Genomic DNA, 20,669 nt, shown 5'->3' with positions numbered 1-20,669 from the left:
TGCCAGCCAGAGCGTTTCATTAGGATGATGGCAGTAGGATCCATCCTCAGTTGCACATGCCAGCAGCAGCAGCATAACGGGATGCACACTTGTCCACTGTGGCAGGATGCTAGCAGGTCTGGGATGCCGGCCTTTGTGTGGGCCTTCACAGCAGCAGCAGAGGCAGCACGGCTGACTGGTGGGGTGCAGGGGAGCCTTGTTAGTGACTGTGCGTGCCATGGCACTAGTGGTAGTATAAGCATAGGGGCGTGGCGCTGGTGGACACAGAACTGTGTGTGCCTTCTGTGCAGGTGGAGGTAGCCACTTAGGGCAGGGGAAGGTCCACTGTTCTTCATGCCTAGTTTCACTCCCAGGGCAATGTTGGCACAGGAGCTCCAAATGCAACGGCAGTAATGCAGGGGTAATGGGGGCAGAATGCACTCACACCAGCAGCAGTGGCAGGGCAGGGTGAATGTGCACTGGTGGGACTGGGGAGGCAAGATCTGCCTATGCACACACGTTGGCAAAGCAGTGTTGGGGGGTGGCCATGGGCCCAGAGAAAGCTGCCAGTATGGGGAGGGCGCAGGTGAGCTGGCACGTGTCCACAAGCCAGGCTGCTGTGCTGGAACTCACTACCAGTTAGGCACAGTCCCTCAGCACAGGAGCTAAGATGCAGGCTCCCCAGGACACCCAAGGCTGCACTGCAAGCAGGCACAGCCAGGTTGGGGCCCCAGGAGAGGCCAGATGGACTGGCCCCGTCTGATCTTCAAGACAGCCCTGTTGACTTGAGGTCTGACAGTTCCCTTAGTAGGGATGAAGTCTCCTATAAAGCAAGTCAGCAAGTTAAGCCTAGAGGGATAGGTGCCCCGGCCATATTCCACTACAGATGCTCACACACCAAACACTCTGGACTCTGCATTGGCTAGAATACGACCCCTAACACTTCTCTAAGCAGCCCTCTGTGCCAACTCAAGTGTCCATAGTGGTCGAGGAATCTCCTCCTGCCAGGAGTCCAGAGGCCTGTTGCAGTAGCTGATTGTTTTTTGCCAGTTCAAGTCACTGTTCCCCTGGTGCGATATCCCCATGCATGGGTCCCTCCCAGCTTCCTCCCCTTCAGCCCAGCTTCTGTGTCTTTCCTCTGTCCACCCTTAGTTTCTTCCCTCTAAATATCTGTTAGGAGAGGACCAGTCGTCCTGGTCCCTTGGTGGTAGCTGTTCCACCAGGCTGCGTCTAGTCGGCCATCTTGCCCAGCTCTTGCATTTACACTATCTATGATTTCAATCTAGTAAGGCCTGAGATTCCAATATCAGTTTCCTCAAAGAGAATATAATCAACAAAGCAGTTTAAATTTCTCTACCCAAATTAGAACAGAGGAAGAAAAAAGGCTGAAAAAATGAAGAGTCAAAGCTGGCCTGTGGAGTAATGTCATTTAGACTAATATGCATGTAACTGGAATCCTAGAAAGAGGGAAAGGGGGAACAGAAAAATATTTAAATGACTAAAAGTCTTTTATATTTAATTAAACATGTAAACCCACAGAGCCAAGAAGCTTAATGAACCTCTAGCAGGGAAAACATTAAAATTAGAGCAAGGCACACGTAACAGTGAAATTGCTGGAAACCAATGATAAAGAGAAAATTTTTTTAAAGAGAAGGTATTATTTAAAAGGGAAGAAAATATTATTTAGAAGGGAAGAAAGATCAGAATGTCTACTGATTTCTCATCAGAAATATTGCAAGCCAAAAGATGTTTTTTGGAGCAACATCTTTAAAGTCCTGGAAAAAAAAAATGTTAACCTATAATTCTATATTCAGGAAAAATACCGTTCAATAAATTAAGGTTAAATTAAGACATTTTCAGAAAAAAATCTGATAAATGCCATCAGCAAGTCTGTACTACAAGAAATGTTAAAGGAAGTTCTTTAGGCTGAAGGAAAATTATTTCAGATATAAACTCAGACCTACAAAACTGAATAAGGAGGATTACAAATGGCAAATTTTTTTTTATTTTTAAAAAGATAATTGACAATTTATAGCAAAAATGATGTTTAGGAGTTTATAACATATAGAGGTAAAATATATGAAATAAGACAACAGGGGGATATAGTAGTAAGAATCTTACATTTAGTAGTATATCTTTTGATAGTAACTTCTGATAAACTGAGGGTGAATATTTTAAACTCTAGAGCAGCCACCAAGAAATAAAACAAGCCAGTAGAGCCATAAAGTGTAATACTAAAATACTTAGTTAATCCAAAAGAGGCCAGAGAAAGAGGAAAACAGGAACAGAAACAGATAGAAAAAGTAGAAAACAAGTCAAAAGATGGTACACTTAAATCCAGTCGTACCAGTAAATATGTATGGTCTTATTCTAAATAAAGATAGACTGGATTTAAAAAGGAAAATGCGGCCAGGTGCAGTGACTCATGCCTGTAATCCCAGCAATTTTGAAGGCCGAGGGGGTCAGATCACAGGGTCAGGAGTTCGAGACCAGCCTGGCCAATATGGTGAAACCCCGTCTCTACTAAAAATACAAAAAAAAATTAGCTGGGCATGGTGGCATGCACCTGTAGTCCCAGCTACTTGGGAGGCTGAGGCAGGAGAATCACTTGAACCTGGGAGACAGAGGTTGCAGTGAACCGAGATAGAGCCACTGCACTACAGCCTGGGTGACAGAGCAAGACTCTGTCTCAAAAAAAAAAAAAAAAAAAAAGCAAAATGCAACTATGTGCTTACTACAAGAAATCCATTTTGAATGTAAAGACATAGGTTAACAGTAATAAAAAGATGGAAAAGGGTATAATATAACATGCAAACCCTCCTGAGAAAGCTGTAGTGGCCATATGAATATTATACAAAGTATACTTTAAGATAGGGGCTGTTGCCAGTGAGAAAGAAGTACACTTCATCATGATTAAAGGATCAATTCATCCAGAAGACATAATCCTCATTATTATGGACCTACTAACAGGTCTTCCAAATATATAAAGAAAAAACTGACAGAATTGAAAGAGAAATACACAAATCTACAGTTGTAGTTGGAGATTTCACCACTTCCTTCTGGGTAATTTATAGAGCAACTTGAACAATACTGTCAACCAACTTTACGTAATTGACATTTATACAACATCTTGCAGCAGCATACATCTTTTCAAGTGCATTTGGAACATTTACCAAGATAAACCATATGCTGGGCCTTAAAACAAGTCTCAATAAATACTAAAGCATTGAAATAAAATAATATGTTATATAATTAAATTAGAAAAGAAGAAGATTTCTGAAAAATTTCCAAGTATTTAAAAATTAAACAATATTTCTAAATCCAGTAGGTCAAGAAATTACAAAGGAAATCAGAAAACATGTTAAGCGGAATGAAAATGAGAACATACCACGAAACTTGTGGGATGCAGCTAACCTGTGGGATAAGAAGAACTTATGGAGAAATTTATAGATTTAAATACTTATATGTATAAAAGAAAGTTTAAGATCGATGATCACAGTTTCTACTTTATGAAGTGAGGAAAAGAAAGCAAATTAAACCCAAAGTAGTTAGAAAGATGCAAATAAGAAAGACTGTTATCAGTGAATTAGAAACAAATAACTAGGTATCTATATAGTGGAAAAAATTTAATCTTACCTCACAGTGTACACAAAAATTAATTCCAAATGAATCATAGACCAAAATATAAAACTCCAGACTTTCTAGAAGACTGCATTGGAAAACCTCTTCATGACCTTGAGGTTGGTCATGATTTCTTAGGACACAAACAGCAGTTACCATAAGAGAAAAATTTGCTGAATTGGATTTAAACTTTTAAATCTGCTTTTGATAATATGTCATTTAAAAAATGAAAAAGGTTATGGATAGCAAGAAAATATTTTCAAAACATATTATATCAAAAGACTTTTATTCAGACATTGTTTTATTAAGAACACCACACAACTCGACAATCTGATTTTTTTCTTTTTCTTTTTTTTTTTTTTTTGAGACGGACTCTCTGTCATCCAGACTGGAGTGCAGTGGCGCGATCTCGGCTCACTGCAACCTCCACCTCCCGAGTTCAAGCGATTCTCCTGCCTCAGCCTCCCAAGTAGCTGGGATTACAGACATGCATCACCATGCCCAGCTAATTTTTGTGTTTGTAGTAGAGTCGGGGTTTCACCATATTGGCCAGGCTGGTCTCAAACTCCCGACCTCAGGTGATCCACCCGCCTCGGCCTCCCAAAGTGCTGGGATTATAAGCATGAGCCACCATGCCCGGCTGACAATCCAATTTTTTAAAACTGATAAGAGGATCGGGCGCGGTGGCTCACGCCTGTAATCCCAGCACTTTAGGAGGCCGAGGCGGGCGGATCACGAGGTCAGGGGATCAAGACCATCCTGGCTAAAAATACAAAAAATTAGCCGCGCGTGGTGGCGGGCGCCTGTAGTCCTAGCTACTCAGGAGGCTGAGGCAGGAGAATGGCGTCAACCCGGGAGGTGGAGCTTGCAGTGAGCCGAGATTGTGCCACTGCACTCTAGCCTGGGCGGCAGAGCGAGACTCTGTCTCAAAAAAAAAAAAAACTGATAAGAGTTTTGGACACTTCAGAAAAGAAAATATGTTAATACCCAATAGGCACATGAAAAGGTGCTTGACATCAGTAGTCATTAGGGAAATTAAAATCACAATGAGATACTACTCCCACTAGAATAGCTAAGATTAAAAAGACCTTCAGTATCCTATGTTGGTGAAGATGTGGAGGAGCTTGAATTCATAGTAATATGTTGTTGGGAATACAAAATGATATAGCCACTTGGAAAACTGTTTGACAATGTCATATAAAGTTAAATATACATTTATCATATGACCACCAATTCTACTCCTACTATTTTACCCAAGAGAAAGGAAAACATGTTTCCACACAGACATATACACAAATGTTCATAGCATTTTTTATTCATAATAACAAATCTGGAAAAATCCAAGTGTCTCTCAGTAGGCTAATGGGTAAATAAATTGTAGTATATCCACAAATGAAATGCTACTTAGTAATGAAGATGAATGACCTGTTGATCATTCAGCAGGTCATACAGAAACCATGAGTGCCCTCAAAAACATGCTGTGAAAGAAGCCAATAGAGAAAATCAGTGAAGCCAGAAGCTGGTTCTTTGAAAAGATTAATAAAATTGATAAAACTAGTCTGAGCAAGAAAAAATAATAAATCACTAATAGTAGAAATAAAATGATGGCATTAATACAAATCTTACAGATATTAAAAGCATAATAAGAGAAGAATAACTTTGTGCAAATAAATTTGCTTAGATGAATAGGACAAATTTAAATACTCTTCATTAGCACAGACAAACATTTTTAACAAAAGTTCAGTCCAACAATATAAATACAATATAGAAATATAATACATTAAGACTAAATAGGATTTATCCCAGGAATGCAAGGTTGGGTTAACATTAGAAAATCAATTTAAGTACTTCACCGTATTGTAAAATAAATGAGAAAAACTAAAGTGGGAAGACTTAACTACTGGTTTCAAGACTTAATATAAAACTACAGTAATTAAGACAATGTGATGATGGCTTAAGGGTAGGACGGAGAGTCCAGAAATAGACTTGATTTTTGTCAAAGATGCCAAGATAATTGTATGGGAAAAGAATAGTCTCTTCAACAGATTGTGCTAGAACAACTAAATATATAAAAGGGAAAAAATAATCTTCCTTACCCCACACCATACACAAAAGAGTATGTATTATATGGCTGTATTTATATGAACTATTAGGAAACAAATCTCATTTACAGAGATAAAAAGCAAATCTGTGGTTGCCTACCACCAGAAATGGAATTGTTTTGTTAGCAAAAAAATGGAAGTCTTTTATGTAGTTTAGTTGTCCTTAAAGTCCATCATACAAATGAGCTTCTGTTCTTGTCTTAATAGAACTTAAGATATAGTACAGAGCAGGAAACAGAACTTGGGAGCCCAGCAAATGTGAACATGAACCCCTTAACAGTCACTCCTAGCTCTGTGAATGTATATCATCCCAGTGAGCCATGTGTGCATAAACTATCGGAAGATAATGATGCCTGTTTCCCAGAGTAGTTGTGAAGATTAAATGAACTAATATATATAAAACAGCTGGCTGAAATGCCTTCTACATAGTAGGCATTAAAATGATAGTAGGGAATAGTAAGAGTAGTGTTATGCCCAGCATATTTAAATTACTTAAACATTGTATTTTTAAAAGTTTAGTTAGAAATGCCTTTTTTCACTTAGAAATATTTTCAGAAATTTGCAGGGGTTCAAAGCAGTAGAAGAAAAAGGAAGAAATCTAGGTTAAACTTATCCCAGCATGCTGTGTATACAAACTGTCTTCTGAACATGCCTGTGTGTTTCATCTCCATGCTTTAGATTCATGCCATATCTCTAGCCATGAATGTCCTGTACTTTCCATCTCTCCAGAGTTTACCTGTCTTACTCACCTACTGATATGTTCAAGATTATTTTCTTCTGTGACATTCCTCCATGTTCTGACCTGTTATTTATATATCTAACCTGTTATTATTTATCTTTATTGATAGTTTGGCACTTATCTGCTGGCTTTATTGATAGTCCCCTTTTCAGATGTCTTTATGTCCCTTTCACCTATGGCAGTAACACTGTCATATTTCCTGGCAACCAAAGAGATTAAGAATTACATAACTTGAAGTCAGACCTGGGTTTGAATTCTGGTTTGCCATTTACTAGCTGTATGACTGTAGGCAAACTACTTACCCTCTCCTAGCCTCAATTTTCTCACCTATAAATGGAAATAACTTCATTATTTTAAAAATTAAATGAAAATATTTGAAAGTACCTGATACATGTAGGTATTAAATAGCCATGCTATTTTGATGAATTAATGAATATTGACCTTTACTTCAGTTTCCAGGAGTACGGATCTACTGGAACAGCCCATGCTGATAGTGAATATGAAAGAAGAATGATGTCTGTATATAATCATGTCTTGGAGGAGGTAGAATCACTCAATCGGAAATATACCCCTGTTTCTTATATGGCAAGTGGCGTTTGTTTTATTGAGCTTTTATTGTACGGATGTGGGTTTTTCATACATCTATGGCGCTTACTAACTCTGTGAGTTCAACAAATTAACCTTTCTGTGCCTGTTTCCTTATCTATAAAACAGGGTTAATATCGACGTCACAGCATTGTAGTGGGGAGTAAATGAGATAATCCATGAAAGCACTTACCACATCTCTAGCTGCTACAGAATGCAAATAAAACTTTTTTCTTTTTTTAACAATTTAACTGAAGTACAATAATTCTCAACCCAGGCTACACATTAGAATCACTTGAGGGCTTTTTAAAGAATACATGAATATACAGGCCTCACTCCTGACCAGTTAACTCTGAATTTCTGGAATTGGGGCCCAGGCATTAGTAGTTTTACATGCACTCAAGTGATTCTGTCATGCTGCCATGGTTGGGAGAACCACTGGCCAATTGAAACAGGAAGAACTGGGCTTGTTGTCTGACTGGCAATGAATCATTTCCTACCAGGTGGTGACAGTAATGTCTTTGAGTACACTCTTCAGCCTTTAGCCTGCTGAATTTCTGCTGCCTTTGGCACTTCCTAAGAAGTTCTCAGAGTGCTCACCCTTTATTAAATCTTCTCCCCTGATTTACCAGTCACAGGACAGGCTGACACATTCTCACCCAAATTTTCTCCTCCCTGTCTGACCATTCCCCAGTGACTCTGCTCAGGTTTTATAACAAATGCCATAGGCTTGGTGCCTTAAACAACAGACATTTATTTGTGACAGTTCTGGAGGCAGGGAAGTCCAGGATCAAGGTGCCAGCAGATTCGGTTCCTGGTGAGGGCTTTCTTCCTGGCCCTGGTGGCAGCCACCTTCTCACTGTATCTTCACATGGTGGGGAGAGATCGAGAGCTCGGGTCACTCTTCCTCTTCTGGGAGAACACTCATCCCAGCTGGGTGCAGTGGCTCATGCCTGTAATCCCAGCACTTTGGAGGGCGAGGTGGGCAGATCACGAGGTCAGGAGTTTGAGACCAGCCTAACTAACATGGTGAAACCCTGTGTCTACTAAAAATGCAAAAATTAGCCGGGCATGGTGGTGCATACCTGTAATCCCAGCTACTCAGGAGGCTGAGGCAGGAAAATCACTTGAATTGGGTGTCAGAGGTTGCAGTGAACCGAGATCGTGCCACTGCACTCCAGCCCGGACAACAGAGTAAGGACTCTGTCTCAAAAAAAAGAAAAAGAACACAGGAACACTCATCCCATCATGGGGGCCCACCTCCAAATGCCATGACCTTGGGGGTTACAGCTTCCACATACGAATTTGGGGGAACACAAACATTCAGTCCACAATTCCCAGCCTTTGAATTTTACCCCTTGGAGAGTTTCTCTTCTGCTTCTCTTCTCATTCTGTACTTTCTTTATCAAGCATTTTAGAATAAATAGGATGTGTCATTAAAGAGTTAAGTTAGATCTAAAGATGGGCAATTCCCTTGACATACTGCTTTCCATGTAAAATTGTCAATAGTATTTACTGAATCAAATTGACAGCTGTTTGACAGTGACATTGTTTGCTAAGAGAGAGTGTAAAGACAGTCTTTGAAAGAAATACACACATCTGTGTGAGACAGTGGTTATTTTCATATTCCTCTAAGCTCCATCCTAAAAAATGAAATAGATGATAAACAGAAACTTGATTTTGATGGAATTGAATATAATGGAATGGGAATTTTCTGCCCAGCAGAAGACAGTACAGAGAAAAGGGCCCTAGGCTCGTTCAGAGCCAAGTTCAAATTCTGGCATTGCCGCTCAATAGTTCTGTGACTTTAGTCACATTACTTAGCATCCTTTTATGTGAAGTAGAAAACATGCCTGCGTCATAGGATTACTGTGAGGTTTAAATGAAATAATGCTTATTGCCTAGCACAGTACTGTCATATAAGGAGTGGTTAATAAAACATTTCCCAGTTGGGCATGGTGGCTCATGCCTGTAATCCAGCACTTTGGGAGGCCAAGGTGGGCGGATCACCTGAGGTCAGGAGTTCAAGACCAGCCTGCCCAACATGGTGAAACCCCATCTGTACTAAAACTACAAAAATTAGCAGGGCATGATGGCAAGCTCCTGTAATCCCAGCTACTTGGGAGGCTGAGGCAGAATTGCTTGAACCCGGGAGGTGGAGGTTATAGTGAGTCGAGATCACGCCATTGCACTCCAACCTGGGTGACAAGAATGAAACTTCATCTCAAATAAATAAATAAATAAATTCTCTTTTTCTGTATTTCCAAATTGTATTTTATAGATTTGTTACTGTCTGAGCCTCCAGATTCAGTTCAACAAGTACTTATGGGATCCTAGGGATAGAAAAATGACAGACATGGGATCTTCCCTCAAGTTGTCCATAGTCTTAAGAAAGAAAGATTTTTTTTTTTTTTTTGAGACAGTCTCGCTCTGTCACCCAGGCTGGAGTGCAGTGGCGCGATCTCGGCTCACTACAAGCTCTGCCTCCTGGGTTCACACCATTCTCCTGCCTCAGTCTCCCGAGTAGCTGGGACCACAGGCGCCCGCCACCATGCCCAGCTAATTTTTTGTATTTTTAGTAGAGACAGGGTTTCACCGTGTTAGCCAGGGTGGTCTCGATCTCCTGACCTCGTGATCCACCCACCTCAGCCTCCCAAAGTGCTGGGATTACAGGTGTAAGCCACCGCGCCCAGCTGAAAGAAAGATTTTATAAACAAATAAACACAATACAGTGTATGTGCATTAATAGAATTCTGCACAACGTAGAGATGTAGTACAAAAAAGAGTAGTTCACTTCAAAAGATAGGGAAAATGGATTGGTGGTGCAGTTGAGAGGGAAGATGTATTTGTATATGAGTTTTCCAGACAGATAAGAAAGGATTGGGAATCTCAGGCAGAAAACATATTCAAAAGCAGAGGCATGAAATATGGTGTCTTCTAGGAACAGGTTGTTATTACTGCAATGTAACGTACAGGCTAGGGATTAGAGAGATGAAATCAGAGAGGTAGCCAGCGGCCAGGTGACAGAAGGCTTTGAACACAGTATTAAGGAGTTTGGACTTTGTCCTTAGGCACTGGGGGGCTTCTTAGAAATTGTAAATGGGTGGGAGAGAGAAGTGCTTAATATAGATTGTATATTATCATCTAGAAGCAAAACAGGAAATGGCTGATAGGGTGTGAAATTAGAGAAAAGAAGAATGACTACAAGGCTTTTTCAGTAATCCAAAGTAAGGAACAAATTGCTAAAATGGCAGTAGGAATGAGAAAAAAAGATATATATGAGAGATACTTAGTGAAAATATTTTCAAGGTTGGGTGTTGTTTTTGTTTTTGTTTTTTTCTTTTTCTTTTTGAGACAGAGTCTCGCTCTGTCGCCCAGGCTGGAGTGCAGTGGCACGATCTCCGCTCACTACAAGCTCTGCCGCCTCCCGGGTTCACACCATTCTCCTGCCTCAGCCTCCCCAGTAGCTGGGACTACAGGCGCCCGCCACCATACCCAGCTAATTTTTTGTGTGTTTTTAGTAGAGACAGGGTTTCACCGTGTTCGCCAGGATGGTCTCGATCTCCTGACCTCGTGATCTGCCCGCCTTGGCCTCCAAAGTGCTAGGATTACAGGTGTGAGCCACCGCACCCGGCCCTTTTTTTTTTTTTTTAAACTAGACATGAGATGATGGAGGCATGCCTTCCAGGTTTCCAGCTTCAGTGATCAGTTACACAACCGATTGATCCTTTACTGATAGAATAGAGAGAGGTGATAGAAGATGAAGGTTTTATTTTCAAACATGTTGCTGTCTTTAGGCAGTTGGATAGTAAATACATTGGAGTTGGAAGAAAGATGGGCTGGGATGCATATAAGGTCATCTGCACATAGAAAGTCTTAAAGTCATGGGAGTGGGGAGAATTGCCTATGAAAAACATGGAATGAGAAGAGAAGATGACAAAGAGAGTATCAGCATTTAAGGAACACACAAAAGAAGAGGCTCTTCAGACAGAAGATGGTGAAAGGAAGAATCAGAAATAAGGGTATGGACTATTAGGTGGAATTTCATGGAAGGAAAAGCATTATCAGGTGCCACAGAAATATCAGAAAATACAAACACTGAGAAGTATCCATTGGATTGACAATTAAGAGAGCATTGGCCAGGCGTGGTGCCTCCTTCCCGCAATCCCAGCACTTTGGGAGGCCAATGCGGGCGGATCACGAGGTCAGGAGTTTGAGATCAGCCTGACCAACATTGTGAAGCCCTGTCTCTGCTAAAAATACAAAAGTTAGCCAGGGGTGGTGGCACGTGCCTGTAGTCCCAGCTACTCGGGAGGCTGATGCAGGAGAATGGCATGAACCCAGGAGGCAGAGCTTGCAGTGAGCCGAGATCGCACCACTGCACTCCAGCCTGGGTAACGGAGCGAGACTCCATCTCAAAAAAAAAAAAAAATTACCATCTTTCTGATTATGATATGTAATTTACATCTCCAGACATCTTAATAGTGGTCTGCTAATATACCTATGGAGGTCAATACCCAAGGGGCTGTTGACCTCAGAGGCACTCCACACTTTTCCAAGGGGGTATTGCAAAATTTGCATCATTCTTTTAAAAGGCAAAATGGTGATTTTCTGCCTGAAAACAGCCTGAAGTCCCTTGTGGTCCTCTGAGTCCACCCTTCAAAGATGTTTCTGTCCTTAAACACTAGTGTGGCATCAGAGGTCCACCAAAGGTGGATGTCCCTGCAAATACTTTCCAAATTACTTGTTGCGGGAAGTTGATTAATGCTGTTTTAACAGTTGAATCTGAAAAAATAGAACCAACGTCTTTAAATCTGTGTTGTAATTATCTCAGGTAATAGACCTGGCATTTGTACTATGAGTCTATTGGGCACAAAATGTTCAACTGCCTGAATCCAATAAGGAATGGATTTTTCTGGCTTTTAGCCTTAACACCCAACTTAAAAGAAAAAAAAAATGTTTACAGCATGGGCAACTAGGTGACATTCTGCTTGAAAGCAGGAGCTTAGAGGGACAGACAGCATACCACATGGTGCATGCAGCAGTTTTCAACCTGTGGTGTTGGGTTTCAGTCAGGCTGGTGGGAAAAATGAGATAGTTATAGAAATAGACACAAATCTTCTTGGAAGGCCGGGAAGTTTGTATAACTTCGGTAATAGATCTGACTGAAGGCGACCTGATCCCTTTACCTTTAGTTAAACAAATTAAAATAGTAATAAAGAAAGGCAGAGTAGTTTACCTAGCTAGCTTATTTACTCATGTAAAGACTAACCTTTGATATACCGTGGGTGCTTAAGTGCCTTTTACTCAGAAGTCCACAATGTCAATGTCCCTCTAATGGTGTTGACTCAAGCTTTTGTTAATTAATCTTACTGAATAAATGCGAGTCTGACTAGCTGATCAGGGACCAGTCACAACTGTTAACAGGACTCAGCAGGAGCCTGTAAGCGGCTGGGACCCTCAGCTGGACTGGCAGAGCAGAATATCTGGGTGTCAGTGTACTTTATTCATCCGTTGCTGAATTGGGTCTGCAGGAACAGACCCCCCGCAGCTAGTGCCCCCGCAAAAGGAGTGCTGCCTCACTGTTGTGCCTTAGGAGGCCACTGAGACCGGAGTAGACTGAGGAAGGGAGAGTAGACCAAGCAGGAATGGTTCTGGTTCATCTAAAGTTAAAGGTGTTCTTATGATACTTTCAGTTTTCTTCTATTAAGTTGGCAAATCATTGGTGATATAGAGGAAAATCACTGAAGAGTCAGGCAACCTAGATTCTAGCCCCAGCTTGTTCTATTACTTATCTGTGTGACCTGTGTCATCAGCAAAATTGAAGATTAGACTGGGTAATCTTTAAAATATCATTGAACTCTTAAATTCTGATTTTATGACCACTTTCATTAAGGCTCAAAATATTCTCTGCAGTGTTTCTGTACCTCTACAGTCATGCTGGGATTTTCAAAACTCAGTTAAATGTGTGAAGCAGATTTGAGAAATAAGGTATTTTATTAGAGTTTCAGGATTCCCCGACTATATAGTCCTCTTTCATCTGAATTCGACTAAGTTTCCACCATTGCTTACTCTGAGGACCAGTGGCCATAGAGACAAAGAAGCCACCTAATGAAAGAATGAGCCAGCTCAAAGCCAAAGTCCTGCAAAATGCTCGGGCTTCTTTACCATACTGTTTGTCATACTTTGCCATGTGATAGTTACTCTGTATTTTAGTATCTAATATATTTGTTTAATAATATACTGATATTTCTGAGTGCTGTAGAAATGTGGGATTTTCCTATTGCTTGGCCTTGAGGACTGTGGATTTTCTCATTTCTGTCACTTGTATTTTATTGAATATACTTCACAATAAAGTAAAAATCTGTAATTGTGATTCATGACATGAATGATTTAGTATGTATGCACAGTTCCTGGATGTGATGCCTAGTTCTTGATTGGTATGTACATTTGTAATTATATGGGCATTTGTAGTTTTATACTGAATGTACCACTTGTTGATGAAATTTGAAAATTTATTTTTATTTGATTTAGTTTCTTTTTTTCCCCCAGCATACAGCATGCCTCTGCAATGCCATCATTGCTTTGCTGAAAGTTCCCCTTTCTTTCCAGAGATATTTTTTCCAGAAACTACAGTCTACCAGCATCAAGGTAATACAGGAAGAATACTAAGGTTAATATAGGTTTTAAAACCAGGTGTCTTCTGAAGATTATGTAGGACATAGCTACACTTCAGTGTGTTACCTTTGGTTTATTAGTTTTTTTGTTTTGTTTTGTTTTTTGAGACAGAGTCTTGCCCTGTCGCCTGGGCTGGAGTACAGTGGTGTGATCTTGGCTCACCGCAACCTCTAGGTTCAAGCAATTCTCCTGCCTCAGCCTCCCGAGGAGCTGGGATTACAGGCATCCGCCACCACACCCAGCTAAATTTTGTATTTTTGATAAAGATGGGGTTGCACCACGTTGGCCAGGCTGGTCAGGAACTCCTGACCTCAAGTGATCTACCCACCTCTGCCTCACAAAGTGCTCAGATTACAGGCATGAGCCACCACGCCTGGCCTACCTTTGGTTTTGAAAAACCTAGTTGTAAGCCATTTCTCTCCTTTATCAAGGGGTTGGATGAAAGGAATGGATTTGAGAGTTAAACTCTCTCCCTTTTTATTTTTATTTATTTATTTTTTTTTGAGGCGGAGTCTCGCTCTGTCGCCCGGACTGGAGTGCAGTGGCCGGATCTCAGCTCACTGCAAGCTCTGCCTCCCGGGTTTATGCCATTCTCCTGCCTCAGCCTCCGGAGTAGCTGGGACTACAGGCGCCCGCCACCTCGCCCGGCTAGTTTTTTTGTATTTTTAATAGAGACGGGGTTTCACCGTGTTAGCCAGGATGGTCTCGATCTCCTGACCTCGTGATCCGCCCGTCTCGGCCTCCCAAAGTGCTAGGATTACAGGCTTGAGCCACCGCGCCCGGCCTCTCTCCCTTTTTAATTGTCAGTGCCAAATGCTATGAGACAGGCATTTGGGTAACTGGAGCTCTGTTTGCCTCTTACCTCCAGGAATAAATTAGTGATATATCACAGTAGCCTGCAAGGATCTTGAGCTGAGTCTATTCAGACCCAACTTAGAATGAATCAGATCCAGTAAAGTGTCACCAGTTCTACTTCCAAAGTACTTCTGCCTTTCAGTAACATATTTTGAGGGGCTAACCAGTGAGTAGAATTAGTATTTTGAAATATTTAAAGGCCGGGCGCGGTGGCTCAAGCCTGTAATCCCAGCACTTTGGGAGGCCGAGACGGGCGGATCATGAGGTCAGGAGATCGAGACCATCCTGGCTAACACGGTGAAACCCCGTCTCTACTAAAAAATACAAAAAACTAACCGGGCGAGGTGGCGGGTGCCTGTAGTCCCAGCTACTCGCCTGTAGTCCCAGCTACTCGGGAGGCTGAGGCAGGAGAATGGCGGGAACCCGGGAGGCGGAGCTTGCAGTGAGCTGGGATCCGGCCACTGCACTCCAGCCTGGGCGACAGAGCAAGACTCTGTCTCAAAAAAAAAAAAAAGAAATATTTAAGCCACTCACAATTCAAAAGCTATTTTTGATTCAAAAAATGAAATTGTTGCAAAAGGGAGAAAATTGTCACTTCTAAGAGATTTCCTGGATTATCCCTGTTACTTTATGTCTTCAGTAAACTTTTACATCCATGCAGATGCTTTTGATTACAAATAACAAAGCATTCCATTTCAAAATGACTGGAATAATGAGGAAGACTGACGATCTAGATAAGAAGTCCTAAAGTAGGATGTCTCCAGGATTGATTAGTTTAGTAGTTCAACAGCATTATCAGAAAGGCTCAAATTTCTTCCATCTTTTCATTTAGCAAGACTTGAGCTTTAATTGATGCATATTTGGGATTTTTAATACATTTTTGAAGAAAAACTAATGAGAGGTAAAAAATGTCATTTGATTCATTTGTGGATATTGACTTTTTTATAGCACAGTGACTTCACTGTGTAGATAATCCTGGAACTTTAAGTTCATTTGCATTTGAATTTAGTTTACTTAAATTTACCTAAGACCAAAGAGACAGCAGCTCTTAGGTAATGAAAATTGATATAATGCATTTCCCTACTAGAAGTGGTTCATTGTCGAAGAAATGCCTCACCACAAAATTTGGGAGAACAGTGCCTTTGCTTTTCTCTAGTTCTGTATCATCCTCAAGTAGAACTGAGGTTTGAGATGAAAACCACAGTGATATTTAGAAGGAGGCACTTTAAAGGTACATCTGTCTTTTCCCGGCACAGTCAGGTCATGTGGGGGTAGGGGAGTGCACAATCGAATCTGTTAACCTGTAACCAGTGATTAGCACAGACATGTTTGTCAGAAGGAAGCTTGCTCTTGGTTGTTGGCATTTATTTGAGTGTTGGCATTCCAGCTTGCTCTGTCACCATCGCCCCGGAACCCTGCAGAGCCCATTGCTGTCCAGAATAACCAGCAGCTGGCGCTAAAGGTAGAGGGAGTGGTTCAGCACGGATCTAAACCAGGACTCTTTCGCAAAATTCAGTCTGTCTGTCTGAATGTTTCTTCCACACTGCAGAGTAAATCCGGACAAGACTACAAGGTAATTTAGGAAAGAGGCAGAATTGTGATACAGATTTTGTATGAGCTCATTGATGGAAGTTTTCCAGTGTTTTTCATGGTTAAACAGATTGCAGTTATACCTCCAAAGGGATCAGATGGACATAAATTAAAAGCCCACATTGGGGCTGGAAGGGGTTGATAAACACTTCTTTTTTCTCTCCCTGAACCAGTTAATAGGGACAAAGCATCCAGGCAAATTTCAAAATATGAGTTTTATTACTGTTAGAGCTGTGGGAAAACCTAACTCCGATGCCTGACAGCAAGGACTTTCTAACCTTAGACCCCTGAATTGGATTTTTTCACCCAGCCTCAGTCAGTACATATGGGAGCCTGCCCCTATAAAATTTAGGGGCAGGGCACAGAGAACTCGGGTGCCCAAAGCAGAAGAGAAGGAGCAAGGGCTTACCTTCCCATGTCTGGTTCCTGCCCAGAAACTCACCCATCAGCAAGACTCACCTCCTTCCTCCTCCCCGCTAGGCCAGGAAATTAATCTAATGGAAGTCCCCTCGCACATCAAGAGATCCTTTCAAACGTCAGAAGTTGAAAAACAAGTGTCTCCCTAACCCACCCAATCCCTCCCCACAAAAAAATACACGTCTATTTAGTTTTCTCCATTTTAAGTAAATTTTATCATTTAAAAAAAGTATATAGCATTTCTATAAAATGGTCAGATAAAGTAAAATCTTTTTTAAGAGTGTAACCCTAGGGATTTGCTGCCTTGAGAACTCAGGATATAGGTAAGTAATAACCTGAATCAGGCTTACATTGTTAGCCAGAGCTAAGATACTGAATCTGTACCCATGAAATGCCAGTGTTCCAAATAAAGAATGTTCCCTGCTTTAGACATTTATTTCCAATTCCTTGGTGGTTTATCCACAGTAAATGGAGCAAGGGACCAAGTCCACAGTTGTAGCAGCAAAGTTATTCAGATGCCCAGATTGGCTGTGTTTAGGTTTATTGTGGCATAGCATGGAAGGCGGGTTATCAGTGAAGGTATAAAAAGAGAGCATTTTATTATCTTTGGTGGTTTTAGGTTAAAAAGCCAATGGAAGGTCTAGTTCTAAACTATTAATACTTTCTTAAGCCATTACTACTTTCTTAACTATGTCAAGTTCCTCTCACTTTGGCACTCTGACATGGCTCAGCCTTCATTCTCCTCTTTTCCTCTGTTTTGACTTCTATGCCGTACTGCATGGTACCTTATGTAGCCACTCAATAATTTGTGAATGATGAAAAAGTTATTTACTATATTTAGAGTACAACTGTTAAAATTGGGTATCTGCTGTCACAGAAGGTTGTAATGAGAATTTACACAATTTATCCTTGTCTGCAGCTCTCTCTTCACTTTGAATTTGAAACAGTAGTAACCATAATTCTCTTTGTTCCTTGCGTATAATTTTTTCTATTAAGAAAATGACATTTAAACCTAGAAGTTATGATCTTCTGCTTGTTGACTTACCTCTCAAGAGGCATTGATTAAAGTCAGGAAGCTGATATAATAAGCCGTGTAATAACATGATTACTTTGCCGTGTTATTCACAGTGAGTTTGCAGCTTAAAATGCAGCCATCCATTCAGGGTGATCAGGTTCCCTAGGCCTATTTCTGGTCCTTTTAAGGAAGTTCTTTGGTAGGCATATTCTTTAGGGAAATAAAAACTGTACAAAGGCTAAATGTGAAAAAGTACCTGTAATTATAAATAATTCTAAGACCTTGAATTGGTTGGTGAGGTCAGTTCATTAATGTTACAGGTAAATGTCTCTGGAAAAGTGACATGATAACTGCTCCTTGAGACACAAAGCTGCAGGGCACATTTATATAATTAATTACACCACAGAAACACACACATAAACCTAGAGCAATTTGGTCAAATACACATTAAGATCACCTTTATTTGCATTCTCAGGAGAAATCTATCTCTTGACATGTTTCATCTTGGGTACAGGTAAGAGTATGTCAGCAGGTTTTATTCTGGTCTTTGAAGAACAAAAGCATGAATGTCTGGCTAAATGAATGAGCCTGTAAATCTATGTTTTATAGCATATTGTATTTCCAGTCTGAACAAAACACCGATTATTAAATGAGCAATGTACAAATTGTTCAGTTAATTTATTAAAGGAGTAAGGAATCACTACATTAAGTAATAAAAATCAGACCAACTGGTTGGGGGGGAACCTAACTTAAATTTGCTTAGTGTTTTGTTCTTTTTCAGTCTCTTAGATTTTAAACTCTCTGGAGCAGGTGATTTCATCCTATTTCTTCAGAATATCTCTTCACAGTCTCAAGGAAGATAGGGATTTAGAGATGGGGTTGAGTAAGCAAGGAAGAAAGCCCAGCATGTGAAGGGGCTGTAAACAGCCCTGGGGGCTCATTCTACTCAAGGATAGTGAGGAGCATCGCTTAATAGTTCAGAGTGTAGGCCCTGGAGGTAGCCTGCCTGTGTTCAGATTCCTACGCCATTCACTAATCATGTGACTTTGGAGAAATTACTTCACCTCTCTGCCTCAGACTCCTCATCTGTGAAGCAAGGATGATAGCAGTACCTACTTTTTGATTGTCTGCATAGTCTAAATAAGCTCTTAGACCAGGGCCTAACTCATAGTAAGTACTGAATAAATGTTAGCCATTGTTGTTGTTTAACAATTGTTTCATTCCAGATACCCATTGACAACATGACCAATGAGATGGAGCAAAGGGTTGAACCTCATAATGATTACTTCAGTACTCAGTTTCTGTTGAACTTTGCTATCCTTGGAACACACAACATTACAGTGGAATCTTCTGTGAAAGATGCCAATGGTATAGTATGGAAGACTGGTCCCAGAACTACCATATTTGTAAAATCCCTGGAAGACCCTTATTCCCAGCAAATTCGCTTACAACAGCAGCAAGCCCAGCAGCCATTACAGCAGCAGCAGCAGCGCAATGCCTACACACGGTTTTAACCATGGGATGAATGCACTGCAGACTTTCGAGAGATCAATCAAATTGCCAGAAACAGTTGGCTTTTTCATATGGAATATGTATGAAAGTTACAGTGTAGTTCATTTATTCATTGATTTTTGTAATGTAATATTCTGGAAAAATTTTGTTTTCTTAAAAATTTTGTCTGAAAAATAATTGGGCTCCTGGCCAGAAGACTGTTTTGTTTTGTTTTGTCATTACTGTTTTTTCTGTTGCCGAGCTTTTTCTTTTTCTTTCAAGAATAGTCACATGTTGAGATCATTGAATTGACAAATTTGACCGCTACTCTTCCAAAATACATCATTTGCTGCCTGGCTTAGACCTAGGATTCTGAGCTGTTCATTGGGAAGTTCTGACCAGTCACTACAAGGTTTATCCATGGTAGCAGAACCTGAGTCCTTCTGTAGATGGACTTGAAAGTGCTCCCTACAACATCCAGCCTTCTGGATTATGAAAGTCCACAGTCTAGCAGTATTGAAACATCCTGCTGTATTGTTTCAACCACATATCTATCTATCTCTTCCTGTACTAAAGCAATCTTAATTTATTATTTTCATATTTATTGAAACAAAGAGCAGCTAGCAATTTCATAGAAAATTAAAGATTAATTTGTTTTTTCTAATGTGTCTGCAACTGTGTATAATACAGACATTTCACATTATTTCCAAAAGTGAAAAAAATCACTCATTTAATATCTTTAATGTTTTAAGTTAGAAGGGGTGGATCTTTTCCTTTGGTTGGTGATTGGTTTGGCTTCTACTTGATGAGTTATGCTAGACTTGATTGTTTAGAGAGAACAGTCTCTTTATAACACAGGCTCAGTTTGTTGAGATGCTCAGGGAACAGAGTTTTCTGGTTAGCCAGAAAACCCCTTTTTTTTCCTATTTTAATAGTGGTTGAAAACCATGATAAAATAGACTTTCTTAACACAGTCTGCTAGATATAACTTAACTGCTTTTTGATTGGGGATCATTTAGGGCTTCAGGGTCACGATTTCTAAACATCAGGGATCATACAGTTGCAGATATTGATGCTATAAGTAATTTGGCCGGATGCAGCTCCTAAGGTAATGCAGGGTACTTTCCCTGGAATTTCCTTTTTAAATAAATATCTCAGTTTCTTTGCTTGTGTTTTGCCTTTTTCTCTTATATGTCAACATTAATTCAAAGGAGAATGGAGTTTGAGTTAAAAAATAAATTTTTTTTTTTTTTTTTTTCTTGTCATGTGGCCTCAGGGACTGAGAAGTGAATCACAACTTGGGTCTCTCCAAGATTGCTTGCTTTCATGAGCACAACCCATTGTGCTGCTAACAGCCAGAACATTCTCATAAAATGTGTACAGATCTACGGTGTCCACTGTGAATGACATCTCTTTAGATGCAGCCCAGTTGTATGCGGTTCACACAACCTGCACAGTCATCTCAGCATCTGGGAACACGTGCTTAGGAACAATTGCCAGAGCAGTGCAGAAGACATGTGCAGAACCCCTTGTTCTTTTAGCAGGTGTGGAAACAGCTGAATCAGAAAGCCTGGGTTTCACTCTTTGTTCTGATGAA

At 40.5% G+C, this 20,669-nt stretch overlaps 1 protein-coding gene across 4 annotated transcripts in view; it reads left to right on the top strand.

The window, feature by feature from the left end:
• Window positions 1-20,240, top strand: part of INTS7 (integrator complex subunit 7) — a 101,941-nt gene extending 81,701 nt beyond the window's left edge. For 3 of the 4 annotated variants that reach the window (XM_023203808.1, XM_023203807.1, XM_023203809.1), the window contains 4 exons: window positions 6,894-7,026; window positions 13,579-13,677; window positions 15,947-16,132; window positions 18,808-19,095. In XM_023203808.1, coding sequence (XP_023059576.1) covers window positions 6,894-7,026; window positions 13,579-13,677; window positions 15,947-16,132; window positions 18,808-19,095 — 706 coding nt within the window. Of the gene's footprint in view, window positions 1-6,893; window positions 7,027-13,578; window positions 13,678-15,946; window positions 16,133-18,807 lie in introns of all 4 variants that reach the window. The other variant, XM_023203806.3, reaches the window with a different exon arrangement.
• The last annotated feature ends 429 nt before the right edge of the window (window positions 20,241-20,669 follow it).

The sequence above is a fragment of the Piliocolobus tephrosceles genome, chromosome 1, assembly GCF_002776525.5.
Source record: "Piliocolobus tephrosceles isolate RC106 chromosome 1, ASM277652v3, whole genome shotgun sequence".
In the NCBI taxonomy this organism is placed as follows: domain Eukaryota; kingdom Metazoa; phylum Chordata; class Mammalia; order Primates; family Cercopithecidae; genus Piliocolobus; species Piliocolobus tephrosceles.
The sequence above is the reverse complement of the archived record's forward strand: the minus strand, read 5'-3'. Positions and strand labels throughout refer to the sequence as shown.